At 37.7% G+C, this 17,479-nt stretch overlaps 1 protein-coding gene across 6 annotated transcripts in view; it reads left to right on the top strand.

The window, feature by feature from the left end:
• USP25 (ubiquitin specific peptidase 25) overlaps nt 1–17,479 on the top strand; it is a 161,375-nt gene that overhangs the window by 29,902 nt on the left and 113,994 nt on the right. For 3 of the 6 annotated variants that reach the window (XM_010800947.4, XM_010800946.4, XM_010800945.4), the window contains exons 3-4: nt 3,504–3,648; nt 8,165–8,248. In XM_010800947.4, the coding sequence (XP_010799249.1) occupies nt 3,504–3,648; nt 8,165–8,248 (229 nt within the window). The remainder of the gene's footprint in view (nt 1–3,503; nt 3,649–8,164; nt 8,249–17,479) is intronic. The other 3 variants (XM_002684646.7, XM_005201159.5, XM_005201158.5) reach the window with 1 other exon arrangement.

The following is a 17,479-nucleotide window of genomic DNA, read 5'->3' as shown; positions in this document are numbered from 1 at the left end:
TCACTTGCATGCATTGGAGAAGGAAATGGCAACCCACTCCAGTGTTCTTGCCTGGAGAATCCTATGGACGGAGAAGCCTGGTAGGCTGCAGTCCATGGGGTCGCACAGAGTCAGACACGACTGAAGCGACTTAGCAGCAGCAGCAGCAGCAGCAGCAGTAGCAGCAGTAGACTATGTTAAACTCTTGTTTTGGATGAGTCATTTAAGAGTCTAATGACAGTTTTGATAGGTAACAAAGTTTAAAATGTGCACTCCTACCGTTTTCTCTCCTCAAAGGCTGTTAGAAGTGGAGTTGGGCTGAATTGTTCCAGTTGCTCAGACATCAGATTGTGGGATCATCCTGGTCTTTCTCTTTTTATCCCTCCCCACATTTGATATGATAGCAAATAATATTGGGCTCTGCTTCTGCCGATTCTCTCCTATAGTCTGTTCCCCACATATACCCACAGTAATCCTTTTAAAATGTTTCTGTCCAAAACCTTCCACTGGCTTCCAGTTAAACTTTGTAAACTAAGTTTCTGAAGGCTTCCACAGTATTATGTGTTCTGGCCTTTGATACAAAGATAGCTTCATTATTAATACCTGGATTTCATAATGTGGTTTCAGTTAGCAGTCATAGAGCTAATGTTGTTTTTATTGATAACTGTAGAGAGAATATAGAGATAACTGGGCAAGTTTCTCTCATGAATTTGCTGTCAAAATTTTTAGAATATTATTTATGTGTTTAATTTGGGTAGAATTTTCATCTCCACAGTATTCTGGAGTTCTCTGTGTCTCTCTATCAAGCTTTCAGGCCACTGATGCTGTTTTCTTATGAGTCGGATATTTGCTTGTTAATTTGCCTCTAAGTAGGCATTCAGCACGAACCTCATTCCATAGTTCATCAGGCACTCTTATCTATCAGCTCTAGGCCCTTAAATCTATTTCTCACTTCCACTGTATAATCATAAGGGATTTGATTTAGACCTGTATGGTCTAGTGGTTTTCCCTACTTTCTTCAATTTCAGTCTGAATTTGGCAATAAGGAGTTCATGATCTGAGCCATGCAAAAAAAGCAAAATGGCTGTCTGGGGAGGCCTTACAAATAGCTGTGAAAAGAAGAGAAGTGAAAAGCAAAGGAGAAAAGGAAAGATATGAGCATCTGAATGCAGAGTTCCAAAGAATAGCAAGAAGAGATATGATATCTGTGGCGGGTTCATTTTGATATTTGGCAAAACTAATACAATTATGTAAAGTTTAAAAATAAAATTAAAAAAAAAATTTTTTTAAAAATTAAAAAAAAAAAAGAAAGCCTTCCTCAGCGATCAATGCAAAGAAATAGAGGAAAACAACAGAATGGGAAAGACTAGAGATCTCTTCAAGAAAATTAGAGATACCAAGGGGACATTTCATGCAAAGATGGGCTCGATAAAGGACAGAAATGGTATGGACCTAACAGAAGCAGAAGATATTAAGAAGAGGTGGCAAGAGTACACAGAAGAACTGTACAAAAAGATCTTCATGACCCAGATAACCAATATGGTGTGATCACTCATCTAGAGCCAGACATCCTGGAATGTGAAGTCAAGTGGGCCTTAGAAAGCATTACTACAAACAAAGCGAGTGGAGGTGATGGAATTCCAGTTGAGCTATTTCAAATCCTGAAAGATGATGCTGTGAAAGTGCTGCACTCAATATTGCAGCAAATTTGGAAAACTCAGCAGTGGCCACAGGACTGGAAAATGGCACTTTTCATTCCAATCCCAAAGAAAGGTAATGCCAAAGAATGCTCAAACTACCACACAATTGCACTCATCTCACACACTAGTAAAGTAATGCTCAAGATTATCCAAGCTAGGCTTCAGCAATATGTGAACTGTGAACTTCCAGATGTTCAAGCTGGGTTTAGAAAAGGCAGAGGAACCAGAGATCAAATTGCCAACATCCGCTGGATCATCGAAAAAGCAAGAGAGTTCCAGAAAAACATTTATTTCTGCTTTATTGACTGTGCCAAAGCCTTTGACTGTGTGGATCACAATAAACTGTGGAAAATTCTGAAAGAGATGGGAATACCAGACCACCTGACCTGCCTCTTGAGAAACCTATATGCAGGTCAGGAAGCAACAGTTAGAAGTGGACATGGAACAACAGACTGGTTCCAAATAGGATAAGGAGTACATCAAGGCTGTATATTGTCACCCTGCTTATTTAACTTACATGCAGAGTACATCATGAGAAACGCTGGACTGGAAGAAACACAAGCTGGAATCAAGATTGCCGGGAGAAATATCAATAACTTCAGATATGCAGATGACACCACCCTTATGGTAGAAAGTGAAGAGGAACTAAAAAAAAAAAGCCTCTTGATGAAAGTGAAAGAGGAGAGTGAAAAAGTTGGCTTAAAGCTCAACATTCAGAAAACGAAGATCATGGCATCCGGTCCCATCACTTCATGGCAAATAGATGGGGAAACAGTGGAAACAGTGTCAGACTTTATTTTTTTTGGATCCAAAATCACTGCAGATGGTGACTGCAGCCATGAAATTAAAAGACGCTTGCTTCTTGGAAGAAAAGTTATGACCAACCTAGATAGCATATGCAAAAGCAGAGACATTACTTTGCCAACAAAGGTCTGTCTGTTCAAGGCTATGGTTTTTCCTGTGGTCATGTATGGATGTGAGAGTTGGACTATAAAGAAAGCTGAGTGCCGAAGAATTGATGCTTTTGAACTGTGGTATTGGAGAAGACTCTTGAGAGTCCCTTGGACTGCACGGAGATCCAACCAGTCCATTCTGAAGGAGATCAGCCCTGGGATTTCTTTGGAGGCAATGATGCTGAAACTGAAACTCCAGTACTTTGGCCACCTCATGCAAAGAGTTGACTCATTGGAAAGGACTCTGATGCTGGGAGGGTTGGGGGCAGGAGGAGAAGGGGACGACAGAGGATGAGATGGCTGGATGGCATCACTGACTCGCTGGACGTGAGTCTGAGTGAACTCCGGGAGTTGGTGATGGACAGGGAGGCCTGGCGTGCTGCGATTCAGGGGGTCGAGAAGAGTTGCACATGACTGAGCAACTGAACTGAACTGAACTGAGGCATTCAGCATAAATATTAAAGACAGTATCTGTTGTTATTCTTGTTTGCTGAAGTACTATTTTAAATATTTGTTTTTCACTGTTTCAGATAGTAAGTTCCAGAAAACATTTTTTAGTTTGTTCATTTGCTCCGAAGTATAAGTTTATGATTGGACTTTTGTTAAGCAAATAAAAAAAATAATGGTAAACAAATTATTTATAGAATTGATGTTTGCATTATATTAGTTTTAATTAATAGATAAAGGAATTATGGTTGATATAGTATACTATGTTTACAGTGAATTTATATTGTGAAATTAAGAATGACGTATAATTTTAAGTCTGAAAATGATTTTTACTGTTAGAGTTGTTATGGAGAAAATTACATAAATCATATGCAAATGTATACTTACTCCAAAATATTTGATGTTCTGTTCTTGATACTTGAAGGATAGTAATGGAAACTTGGAGCTAGCAGTGGCTTTCCTTACTGCAAAGAATGCCAAGACCCCTCAGCAGGAGGAGACAACTTACTACCAAACAGCGCTTCCTGGCAATGACAGATACATCAGTGTGGGCAGCCAAGCGGACACAAGTAAGGTTACTTCTCTTTCTTAATATTTTAATCAGAATGTAATTAAAACTTTTGTTTGGGGCTGTATTTTGTTTAAGCAGAGGTGAAGGACAAAAAAACGTATGACTTTAGCTTTGGCTCTTCTTGTAGTTGAAAGGTGCATATGTTTTTATTAGCTACTGTATTTTTTTCCAGTTTGGAGGTAAAAGATTATATTTAAGTTATATATTCTTTCATAAAACATTTCGTATAGTATTGTTTTAAAATATGGAACATCCAAAGGTGTTATTTATTAAAAATTTCTAGAATTTTAAATAGGGCACAGTTATTTGTTTTATAGATGTTAAATGTTGGTAGAGACCTTAGTATTATTTTTGAAGATAAAGTATTTTTTTAATTACTGGTATGATTTATTGTTTAACAGAATTTTCCTTCCCTCAACTCCAACCCCTCTCCAAAATAAAGATCTTGGAAGACAGTTTATACAGCAGAACAAAATAAATAAACATGCATATACAGAAAATTTTACACAGGACTCTAACTTTTCTTCGTAATATGAATAATTAATGCTTATATAGCCGAGTTTTTTTATTTCCATCTCATTATGATATAGTAACTGCATGATATAAAATGTAGGTATTTCTGTGCATTCTGGATTTGAAAAGTGTGGTTACTAACTTGTCCTTAAAGAGAATTTTTTGGTTTTGTTTATAAATGTTCTTAAAGTTAGAAAACAGCCAGAAAGATCCCATTCATATAGATGTTTATAGCTACTGATTGGCATTAAATGCTGTTTAATGTTGTTGATAAAATATTTTAATCTCAGAATTTCAAGGTAATCTTAGTATTTTTGCTCCACAAATGGTCTTGTGTCTCCAAAGCTGAGATACTCCTATCTCACACAGATAATAGGTGATGGCAGAAGCTTTGTATAAGACAGACTCAATTGCTATGTCCAAGTTCAAGACAAACTGTGTTTTGGCTCCTACCTACATCTCTAACTTCATTTTCCATTGTTTTCCTCTTCTCACTTTACACTGTAGTAATGGAAAATAGCTTGGAAGTTCTCATCCACACAATGCTATTTAATTTCTCCTGTCATTACACATGTTACTTCTGTCTGGAATCCCCTCTGGCCTTCACCACCAGTCTGATTTCTTCTGGGGCTCTAAGACATTGCTCAGGAACTGCTGGCTTGAGAGTATTTTGTCTAGCTTCTATGTTAAACTGAGTGCTTCTAACACCCAGAGTGTACTTCTGTCTTGAGTACTGTGTTATTTTGAAATTATTTGCTGTGCCTTTCTTGCATACCAAACTGTAAACTTAACAGGGCAATAGAGTGTCTGTAGTCCCACCATTATACTAGGATGTCATGGTTTCTCAAAAAAGTGCTTGTTGAATTATTTTTGATAATATGTATAAAAAAGCCATTTTGAAACCAATGAAAGTTCTCTTGAACAAGATTGAGAAACTTGTTACAAGAAGTTAGAAAAAAGATAGTGGTATAAGTAGAGAAGGAATTAATATGTGAGAATAACACTTCATATCTTTTAAGGTTCTGAGACTTGGGAGGAAAATGAAATTAAGTAGAAAAAGGAAAAAGGATTTTGACTGAAGACAGCTGGTTAAGGTGAAAGAAACAGGAAATTGAGTAGACATGGTTCCGAGTTCTAGTGGAAAGGACGGAACGATTGTAGAGTGATAGCTGTCAACTCTTAATACAGATGGTAGACTTTGTGACATGAGACAACATATGCAGAGAAGAATTAGGATTATAAGAGTGTCATCAGAAAGATACCCTATTTGTTGTGTGAAAATTAGAAAATGTTCTTTAAGCCACATGTTAACACCTGTTTTAGAATTTTGACAAGGAGTAGTGAAAATGTTATGGACAAAATGAAAGATTTGAGTAGGTGTTCTTAGGGAGAAAGCAACCTGATTTTAGCAAGTGTGTTAATTGAAAAAACAGAATTTGTATGTGTGAGTATATGTGTAGCTCTTGAAAAGTATGCACTAAGTACTTTTATATTCCCCTTGAAAGAAATTACAGAGAGGTGGAGTTTCTGGTTTCATCTCATTGATTATCTTACTGAACAAATTGCTTGTTTTAATTTCTTTATTGATAACTGAGCTATCCTTCTAACCAGAATGCTAACTCATATTTAATAATTGAATAATTTGTATAGTATATTCATAAAGTTGGTTTGAGATTATTGAGAAAAAAATTGTAAAAATATAGTGAGGTGATTGTACTATAATAGTATCAGTATCAAAGTGGGAAAATATAGCTTATGAGGTAAAAATAATTTTTTTCCATTTTACAACTTACATCTTTAAAAAATTTTTAAGGACGACTGTCTTTAGGAAATAGTCTTGATTCAGCATTTAAATTTAGTCATGTCATAATAGTATTACATGGTTTAAAACTTAGAAAGTAAGTAAATGTCATGCATTCAGCAGATTCTTTAAATTACTATGCTATAATTGCTGAGGAAAAATGAAATCTCTTGTTTATTTTTAATTCTTGGAAGGAGTGGTTAAATATGGGAAGGACAGAAAATAAATGTAAGTGAATATATATATTTAAATGCAGACCTCTTCTTAAATAAAAGTGTAAGTGCTAAAGGAGTGTGGAATGTTGGAGTGATCAGAGTGTGAGGAAATTTTCAAGGGATTGTTCTAGATGAAAAACTCTTTTTGAGCATTTTCTCAATTGTATGTGAAATGCCTTGTTACTTGAAAATTGACCATCAGTTCAGTTCAGTTCAGTCGTTCAGTCATGTCTGACTCTTTGCGACCCCACGAATCGCAGCATGCCAGGACTCCCTGTCCATCACCAACTCCCGGAGTTCACTCAAACTCACGTCCATCGAGTCGGTGATGCCATCTAGCCATCTCATCCTCTGTCGTCCCCTTCTCCTCCTGCCCCCTATCCCTCCCAGCATCAGTGTCTTTTCCACTGAGTCAACTCTTCGCATGAGGTGGCCAAAGTACTGGAGTTTTCAGCTTTAGCATCATTCCTCCCAAAGAACAGCAGAAAGTGAAGAGGAACTAAAAAGCCTCTTGATGAAAGTGAAAGAGGAGAGTGCAAAAGTTGGCTTAAAGCTCAACATTCAGAAAATTAAGATCATGGCATCTGGTCCCATCACTTCATGGGAAATAGATGGGGAAACAGTGGAAACAGTGTCAGACTTTATTTTTTGGGGCTCCAAAATCACTGCAGATGGTGATTGCAGCCATGAAATTAAAAGACGCTTACTCCTTGAAAGGAAAGTTATGACCAACCTAGATAGCATATTCAAAAGCAGAGACATCACTTTGCCAACAAAGGTCTGTCTAGTGAAGGCTATGGTTTTTCCAGTAGTCATCTATGGATGTGAGAGTTGGACTTTGAAGAAAGCTGAGTGCCGAAGAATTGATGCTTTTGAACTGTGGTGTTGGAGAAGACTTGAGAGTCCCTTGGACTGCAAGGAGATCCAACCAGTCCATTCTAAAGAAGATTGGTCCTGGGTGTGCTTTGGAAGGAATGATGCTTGAACTTAATTCTTTCAAATAATGGCAAGGGTTTTTGTTTTTTCAATTTCTTCTCTCTCTCTCTCTTCTGTTTTTAAGTGTAAAATCTGTTATAAACAGGGCTAAGGCGTAAACAAACCTTGGTAACTTTTTGTCATCTATTGGTTTTAGTGCTGATAAAACATTTATGTTTTGAAATAAAAGTCTGTAATGCTAAATACATAATGGTTCCTTGTTATAAACTAGAGTAAAACTTGTAACTAAAGGTCTTTTTTAGAAGAACTAAACACGTGTTTTTTTGATGACTAGAAAAATTTAGTTTTCAAATTAATATTCCATAGAAGTCACATTTGGGGTTGTAGGGAAATTTTCATATACCTAAGTATATCAGAAAAGAAAGAAAATTATGTCATTTGAGAGGAGAACATATTTGTGAACGCAATGTTTGTGAACTTTAATATTGAAGAAGTAATTACGTTTTCAGTAGTTGGTAGTGCAATTATTGGCCTCGGTGTATTTTTACTTTTCATTTTTGAGAGAAAAAGGAAACATTTCAAGGAAAGCTTGTACTCTGCATAATAAGGAATTAAGAATTATTATTTTGGTAACATTCCAAGCTGTAAATAAATACTGCTGGTTTCCGGGGGAAAAAAAAAACAAAAAACTTTTTTGTAGTACTGTTAGCATATAGTTGAGGCACATTTTTAAATTACTTTTATCCCCTGTTTAGACTGTATATTGTGAATTGTCAAATGAGTGCCTCCTGCCTCCAGCTTAAATGAGAAGTGAAATGATTGTGTTAGGAATTTTGCAATTAAAAATGCAAAGAGGACTAGGAAACAGTGCAAGATACTGAGATATCATAGGTATATTTAATAATCAGAGAAGAGAATGTGTGAAGTTTTTGTGTCATGACAAACTCTGTCATAGACATGACCATATAACACTTTTGCCCAATTTGAAATCAAATAGTAATATTCTTTCTTTCTTGATCATTAAATTCTTTTGAACTTTTTTAAAACAGGAAAAAAACAGTATATGCCCACCAGAACAAGATGTGCTACAATTGAGCAATCAAAGTATGGATCAAAAGATAAGAGGGATTTGGGTAGGTAATTTTAACATAGAAAATAATGCCACATATTGACTTAAGTTTTAGAGAAATTAGTATAACACGCTGGAGTGAGTGTTAAGTGGTAGACCTTTCACAAATTTAGAAGCATTGTATTTTTTAAAAAAATGCTGTATTTCTTTTTACAGAAGAACTTGAATTGTTTGGTAAGGATTGCACAGAAAGTGAGAAACATGTTGAAGTTCTGTCCCAGAACTCTAGTCTTAGTTATATTGCTTGACTAGTCTAAAATTGATTTTTTATTTTTATTTTTTAGATTTAAAGCAAAAATTATAAACAGATTCCAGTCTAGTCTTCTTAACCCTGCTGAGGGTGAATCATTTATGTTGAGAAGTTTTAGGATTTACCAATTGAACACTGATAATTTTTCCCATTCACCAAATTTGTTAAGCAACTGCAGAAAGAAAAAAGTGAAATAGAAGTTAAATCTCTGTAGAGATTTCTAATGCATAATGCGTGATTCACCAAAAGTCAGTTAAGCCGAAAAATGAGATCTACAGTGGTATGCAAATAACTTGTAGCTGATTAGGTGCAGTTAGGCATACATTCTGTGTTAGACATACACTGTAGGATTGCTTGCATAACTTTTATTTTCTGTAATTTTAGGACGAAATTATAGCTATGGCATTTGCACTTTTTGTTGACTAATACAGAATGATAATTTTTGCTTTTTCCAAGTCAGAAAACATGATGAAATAGATGACAAACTCAGGGTATGCCTCCTTTATTATCCCTTTTCTTAACAGTGCTGCCGTTATAAATTTAGCAGCAACTATTAAAAACAGAGCAAGACTGTTTAGAACTGAGTTGTTAATACAGTTGCCAGTAGTTACATGTGGCAACTTAAATTTAACATCAATTTAAATAATCCTGAAGCTCAGTTTTTCTGTTGCCATAGATACATTTAAAATGGGCAGTAGTCATCAACATGCAACTAGTGGCTACTGTATTGGGCTGTGTGGATAATAGTACATTTCCACCATCACAGGAAGTTTTATTGGACATCACTGTTTTGGAGAATCTGAGTTTAGCAACGATAAGGTTGGAAAAGAATGGGAGAGTGCCGTGAGCAGCACAATTTCTATTATGTCTTCATGCTTTTAAGTATTCTTTTAACATGACACCTTATTATGCTATTTTTCCTTTATCTGGAGAAGTTTTCAGTGGATGAAGTATATATTCTCAAGAATTCTAACTAGTGCCACTATGAAGATCACTCATTAATTTTTATTTCTATTCCAGTCTAGATATTAACCTTTATTTGCTTAACAGATATTTATTGATTTCCTAATACAAATCAAGTACGCTTTTAGACCATTAAAAATATCAAGAAGTTAACATCCCCCTATGCATTAACATAGGGGGAAGACTGATGGTAAATAGTAAATAAAAAATGTCTGGTAGTAGTAAGTTTATGAAGAACAACAGAGCAGGGTAGAAGGACAGAGGGTGACAGGGATGGGTTTGTAGTTCAGACACAGGGTGTGGTATTTTAGATGGAGGGTTGGGTGGTGAATGTCTCACTTATACAGATGCCTCAGGAAGAGAGGGGCTGAACCTCCAGGAAATCTGAGGGAAGTGTGCCCCAGGCTGGGGCCTTGAGGCAGGAGTGTTTTTGGCTCAGGAGGTGAGTGGTGAGGACAGCAACCGCTGTTGAAGCAGAGTGAGGCTGAGAATGGTCTTTTCCTCATTTCCATTCACCTGCTTACGATCTCTCTCTTCATCTTTGCTTTTTACTTTCAAGGGCATCCCCTTCCTTTTGGTGGCTCAGTGATTTTTTTTTTTTTGGTCCCGTCCAGCTTTTCCTCATGTCCCAGAACCACCGTGTAGTTTGCAGTTCTGTCACTTTTTATGTGCCTGCTTTCCCCTTCAGTGTTTCTCTGTCAGTTTTTACGTGCCTACTTTTTCCTTCAGTTTGTCTGCCCTGGTACATATTCTTATTACAACTCTTCTCAAACACTTGTTCAGCGCTTTTAATTCTTGATTTCCCAAATGGTTCTTTCTATTCATATCACTTCTCTGCCTAGAAATCTTTGCTGATGGTAAGTATAAGTTTGGCTTGTTAAAAAAAAAAAAAAGAAAAAAAAAGAAAAATGTTTCCCCTAGGGTTAGCCTTATGTAGGTGAGGAAAATAATGAAAGAACTTTCTTCCCACCTAAATCAAAATCTTACATTGTAGATGTAACTACAATCTTACAGACATTGTAGTTCAATTAGATTATGGGCTAAATTGGCTCTTCTGAACTAACTTGGATTCCTTATGCCATTTTATGTACCATTTCATGAGAAAATGAATTATGAATGATAAATAATGTATACATTTGAAGTCTAATTTATTGTTGATGGCCCTCTGTATTTTGGAGTTAGCAGAGAAATGTTTGGTAGTTGGTGTGTAAGTTTTTAGAAGGATTTATTAAGGTGAATGTTATGTTTTGATGTATAAATTTCTGACTTTACAGGAAAAAAATGTTTTATTTTGGGCAGTCTTGAAATGTTGGCGAGTACTATTCATAGGTTTTTGTACTGTGATTTTTCTGCAGTGTTACTCAGCTGACACTAACATGCTTGTGCTCTTGAATTTGGTTCATATTTATTCTAATAATGAAGAGAGGATTGGTTGAAAGAAAGTGTAGTGTTGTACCAAGGTTGTCCCTTGGCATTGGATGGAATTTTTTACAAAGGCTAAATTTTTGTAATTTACTTTTGCCAATTAGAAATCGTTTACTACTAAAGCTTGTTGAGTGGTTTCAAATCATAAAAGATGATGCTGTGAAAGTGCTGCAATCAATATGCCAGAAATTTGGAAACTCACAGTGGCCACAGGACTGGAAACGGTCAGTTTTCATTCCAATCCTAAAGAAAGGCAATGCCAAAGAATGTTCAAACTACCGCACAATTGTACTCATCTCACAGGCTAGTAAAGTAATGCTCAAAATTCTCCAAGCCAGGCTTCAGCAATACGTGAACTGTGAACTTCTTGATGTTCAAGCTGGTTTTAGAAAAGGCAGAGGAACCAGAGATCAAATTGCCAACACCTGCTGGATCATGGAAAAAGCAAGAGAGTTCCAGAAAAACATCTATTTCTGCTTTATTGACTATGCCAAAGCCTTTGACTGTGTGGATCACAATAAACTGGAAAATTCTGAAAGAGATGGGAATACCAGACCACCTGACCTGCCTCTTGAGAAACCTATGTGCAGGTCAGGAAGCATAGGACATAGGACATAGGACATAGGACAACAGACTGGTTCCAAATAGGAAAAGGAGTACGTCAAGGCTGTATGTTGTCACCCTGCTTATTTATATGCAGAGTACATCATGAGAAACACTGGGCTGGAGGAAGCACAAGCTAGAATCAAGATTGCTGGGAGAAATATCAATAACCTTAGATATGCAGATGACACCATCCTTATGGCAGAAAGTGAAGAAGAACTAAAGAGCCTCTTGATGAAAGTGAAGGAAGAGAATGAAAAAGTTGGCTTAAAGCTCAACATTCAGAAAACTAAGATCATGGCATCCGGTCCCATTACTTCATGGCAAATAGATGGGGAAACAGTGGAAACAGTATCAGACTTTATTTTTTTGGGCTCCAAAATCACTGCAGATAGTGATTGCTGCCATGAAATTAAAAGACGCTTACTCCTTGGAAGAAAAGTTATGACCAACCTAGACAGCATATTAAAAAGCAGACATTACTTTACCAACAAAGGTCCATCTATTCAAGGCTATGGTTTTTCCAGTAGTCATGTATGGATGTGAGAGTTGACCTATAAAGAAAGCTGAGCACTGAAGAACTGATGCTTTTGAACTGTGGTGTTGGAGAAGACTCTGGAGAGTCCCTTGGACTGCAAGGAGATCCAACCAATCCATTCTGAAGGAGATCAGTCCTGAGTGTTCATTGGAAGGACTGATGTTGAAGCTGAAACTCCAGTACTTTGGTCACCTGGTGTGAAGAGCTGACTCATTTGAAAAGACCCTGATGCTGAGAAGGATTGAAAGCAAAAGGAGAAGGGACGTCAGAGGATGGGATGGTTGGATGGCATCACTGATTCAATGGACATAAGTTTGAGTAAACTCCGAGAGTTAGTGATGGACAGGGAGGCCTGGCGTGCTGCAGTCCATGGGGTCGCAAAGAGTTGGACACGAATGAGCGGCTGAACTGAACTGAAAGCATGTTCTGTTCCTTTTTTGAAGAAGCACGGAAGAAAATCATAGAGGATTATTTTCCATTGTGAAATTGATAGCTCATATTTTACAGAAATCATTCTACTAAACTCTAGAAAGAGATTAAATTTAGGATCAATCATTATTAAAATAACATTTTACTTTCTTAATATCTGTTCTTAAAATCATGTGTATTTGATATGCATGTAGGTTATAATAATTCAGTATTGCTGTATGGCTGTATGGTTCTAAAATAACCTATGGAAAGAAGAAGCTTTATGAAGATCATGGAGAAAATTATTGTAATTAAAGTGAAACTAGACTAAACCTTCTCCATTGCTTAAAGGAGCAAATCTCAGAATTTCAATTAAGGACCGATAGTCTGGTCAGTCAGTCTTCCTAGCATTAAAGACTATAATTACTTTTTTCTTCCTCTGCTCACACTTAATTCCTCTGATACCAGATATGTGAGGTTGTTTTTCCCTATATATGACCAGTTCTATGACATCAGCTGGGTGTTTTACCATTCTGACACCATTTACCTGAAGTGAGCAGCAGATGCCACAGGCTAAATTCTCCGTCCCACAAAGCTCCTGCCTTAGACACCAGTCACAAGTAATGGGTCCCCAGGTTACCTGTGTTCTGTTTGACCTGAGTTCAAATTGGGAGTTCTCGTGACCCCCTCAAGTTTGATAATTTGCTATAATGGCTCACAACTCAGGGAAACACTTTTTATTAGTTTATTATATTAAAGGCTATGATAAAGGATGAACAGCCAGATGGAGAGGTGTATAGAGCACACCTCTGTAGTCTGGAAAAGTCCCAAGCCAGAAGTTTCTGCCTTGTGGAGTTGAGATGTACCACCCTCCCAGCATATGGATATGTTCATCAACCTGGAAGCTCTCCAGGCCTTGTACTTTGGGAATTTTTATGGCAGTTTCATGAAGTAGGCTTGATTGTTCGTTAACTATTCAGTCCCTCATATATATCTCCCTAGAGGATGGGACATGGGGCTCCAAGTTGCAAGCTTCTCATCATGACTTAGTCTTTCTGGCCCATCCTGAAGTCAGTCTGGAGCCCCCAAGAGTCATCTCTTTAGAACAAAAGATGCTCCTGTCACCTAGGAAATGCCAAGTGATATAGGAGCTTTTTGTCAGGAACTGGGTCAGAGACCAAGTATTAGAACAAAAGATGCTCCGAGGATCTTGCCTTGCTCTTTGGATTGACTTGTTAATCCATGCATGATTTAGTAACACAATGCATTGGTAATTTGGAAAAGATTTCCTTCCAAATGTTGGAAGAACATCTATATTATAAAACAAATAAAAATTGTTAATATCACTTGATTTCACCAGAAAAGCCTTATACTGGGAAGATATCACTCTCATAGTGATAGAAACAACTTTTCTGAACTTGGAACCTCTGCTTGAAAATTCTATAGTTATCATTGGCAGCAAATAGTCTCATTTGTTTTTCAAGTGACAGGCTGCCCTTTTTTTGAGAAAATGTCTGTCAGATACTGATGTCTGAATAATCATTGCTTGTAGTTTATCAGTTGTAATATCCAGTAAAAACAGTGCCCCATGAAGAAAATTCATTGAGTTCAACCTGCAGCTCAAGCAATGCACTAGTGTGTTTTTCTTTAGCAACAGCGTACTTTGCGTACATAACAGAACTACTGTGAGTATGTTCAGTTTTGTCACATAGAGGTAAAGACCATGTGACACAATGTTTGAGATTTCATAAAATTAGTTTTCGCTTATTAAGGATTTAAGAGAGATTGGCTTTTTTTTTGAATTTGAGTTTTTTGAATTTGAGTGTGTATAGTTGTAATATAATGAATTGCTTATGTAACTTGATGCTGCTACCTTGATTTGTGCTAAGACACAGTGGTTTAATGCACTGTTGTTTTGCATAATCACTGTAAATGTGACCATAGTAGGAAAGACAGATAACATCATAACATTTTTTATGAGAGCATATTTTACTTAAGGAACCCCTTCCCTTATAGAGTCACTGGGGATCCCCAAGAATCCATGGATTACACTTGGGTACTGCTAGTATGGAGGGGAGACCACTGGATTTAATAATTTGAGGACTTAAATTTGAAGCCTGTCTACCTTTCTTTTATTCTTATAATATTAGATTTCATTTCTCACAACTTCAGTTATTTTGTTTATGAAATAGGATTAAAAGCATCTTGCCTTACTTTTTGCTTTTGTGTTTCTCGAGTTACGATTGCTGAATTATGAAAAGCTCGAAATATAACTTGTTGCTATTTCGAAGTGAGTTTCTGCTCTAGCCAGCTTAGTTTACTTGTCAGTTGTGAAACAGTAAACACTTTAGATAGTTTCAAAGAAGAAATTTAATACAGGGGACTAGATTGTTTAAAAAAAAAATTGGTGGGAGCATTGGAGGAAGGATCTCTAGCTCAGCTTTCTGAAATGACTCCCAGATTCTTGCAGGACTGGCCAGCCAGCAAAGCTACTCCATCTGCCACAGTCAGGGAGACAGTGAATCAGGAGACTGCCATGGGACAGTTGAGAACATAGCTTTATAGCTGTTGCCCAAGGAGAGCCAGCCAGGATTAAGTAACTGCCACTAAGCTGTGCCTGGACACTGGAGCACAGAGTCTGGTTACTACTTCTACTCTCTCTCTTGACATCCTCAAGCTGGAAGCTGGAAACTGGATTGCTACTGTGGGGCAGCCCACATCTGTTCAGTCATGCTGGAAAAAAAACAGCCAAAAGCAACAAGAGAGTGCCTTCCTCCTCATAGCTGCCTCTCACATCTCATGCTAGTATATTCGATTGGTGGAACCTAAATTTTATCCAAAACTAACTACAAGTGAATCAGGAAAATAGGTTGGTTGTTTTAATCTTTTCAGCTTCTGTGGTTGAAGAAAGCATACTAGGAAGATGAGACAGTGGAGTCTTGAGGGGCTAATTGATCAAGTCCTCCAAACCTGTTTGCTTCTTTGTGATTTTCAAGTTATTTTCTTTACTTTATTATTCTCTCTTTAGTCACCCAAGTTTTAGTCATTTTTAATGACCATGATCTCATTTGTGTGAGTCCATTTCATGCCTCTCTAGTTCTAGCTTCTTTAATCAATATTTCAGCTGGACTGAATGATGACACACACTGGTGACACCATCCATCTACAGCTGTGGTTTGATGGACTTGTAAACGAGACATATGAATCCTTTGGCCTGCTGACAGGTGTATCATTGCAGTTGTTATGTAACTCTGATCCCATTTTACTTGATTGAATTTTTTTAGACCTGCCTGCAATGCTGGAGATCTGGGTTCAATCTCTAGGTTGGTAAGATACCCTGGAGAAGGGAACGGCTACCCACTCCAGTATTCTGGCCTGGAAAATTCCATGGACTATATAGTTCATAGGATCATGAAGAGTTGGACACGACTGAGTGACTTTCACTTTATTGCACTTTTGTAAGGTTTAATTATACTGTCTAAGGAATTAAAAAAAGTCTTCTAAATTGCCAACATCCGCTGGATCATCGAAAAAGCAAGAGGGTTCCAGAAAAACATCTATTTCTGCTTTATTGACTATGCCAAAGCTTTTGACTGTGTGGATCACAAGAAACTGTGGAAAATTCTGAAAGAGATGGGAATACCAGACCACCTGACCTGCCTCTTGAGAAACCTGTATGCAGGTCAGGAAGCAGCAGTTAGAACTGGACACGGAACAACAGACTGGTTCCAAATAGGAAAAGGAGGACGTCAAGGCTGTATATTGTCACCCTGCTTATTTAACTTATATGCAGAGTACATCATGAGAAACGCTGGACTGGAAGAAGTACAAGCTGGAATCAAGATAGCCAGGAGAAATATCAATAACCTCAGATATACAGATGACACCACCCTTATGGCAGAAAGTGAAGAGGAACTAAAAAGCCTCTTGAGGAAAGTGAAAGTGGAGAGTGAAAAAGTTGGCTTAAAGCTCAACATTCAGAAAACGAAGATCATGGCATCCGGTCCCATCACTTCATGGGAAATAGATGGGGAAACAGTGGAAACGGTGTCAGACTTTATTTTTCTGGGCTTCAAAATCACTGCAGATGGTGACTGCAGCCATGAAATTAAAAGACGCTTACTCCTTGGAAGGAAAGTTAGGACCAACCTAGATAGCACATTCAAAAGCAGAGACATTCCTTTGCCAACAAAGGTCTGTCTAGTCAAGGCTATGGTTTTTCCTGTGGTCATGTATGGATGTGAGAGTTGGACTGTGAAGAAGGCTGAGCGCCAAAGAATTGATGCTTTTGAACTGTGGTGTTGGAGAAGATTCTTAAGAGTCCCTTGGACTCCAACCAGTCTATCCTAAAGGAGATCAGTCCTGGGTGTTCATTGGAAGGAATGATGCTAAAGCTGAAACTCCAGTACTTTGGCCACCTCATGCAAAGAGTTGACTCATTGGAAAAGACTCTGATGCTGGGAGGGATTTGGGGCAAGGGGAGAAGAGGACGACGGAGGATGAGATGGCTGGATGGCATCACTGACTCGATGGACGTGAGTCTGAGTGAACTCTGGGAGTTGGTGATGGACAGGGAGGCCTGGTGTGCTGCGATTCATGGGGTCTCAAAGAGTCGGACACGACTGAGCGACTGATCTGATCTGATGGCCAACTGTTATTCCTAATATTTTTAGCATTCTATAAGCTACTGTTTGGAGGAAAAAATGTATATAACAATAGAAGTAGACTTTTGAATCTGTTGATGTATTTTTTTTATTACTAAGTATGATAAAATTTTTTAAGTAGTTAATATAACCCTTAGCTCGATGGGCTTCCCTTGTGGCTCAGCTCGTAAAGAATCTGCCTGCAATGCAGGAGACCTGGGTTTGATCTCTGGTTGGGCAGATCCCCTGGGGAAGGGAAAGGCTACCCATTCCAGTATTCTGGCCTGGAGAATTCCATGAACTGTATAGTCCATGGGATGGCAAAGAGTCAGACACGACTGAGGGACTTTCACTCCACTTTCAGATGGTAGGTCACTTTCAGACACCTTAGGTCCCACTCCTTAC

The sequence above is a fragment of the Bos taurus genome, chromosome 1 (assembly GCF_002263795.3).
Source record: "Bos taurus isolate L1 Dominette 01449 registration number 42190680 breed Hereford chromosome 1, ARS-UCD2.0, whole genome shotgun sequence".
Lineage (NCBI taxonomy): Eukaryota > Metazoa > Chordata > Mammalia > Artiodactyla > Bovidae > Bos > Bos taurus.
This window is presented reverse-complemented; position numbering and strand designations above follow the sequence as displayed.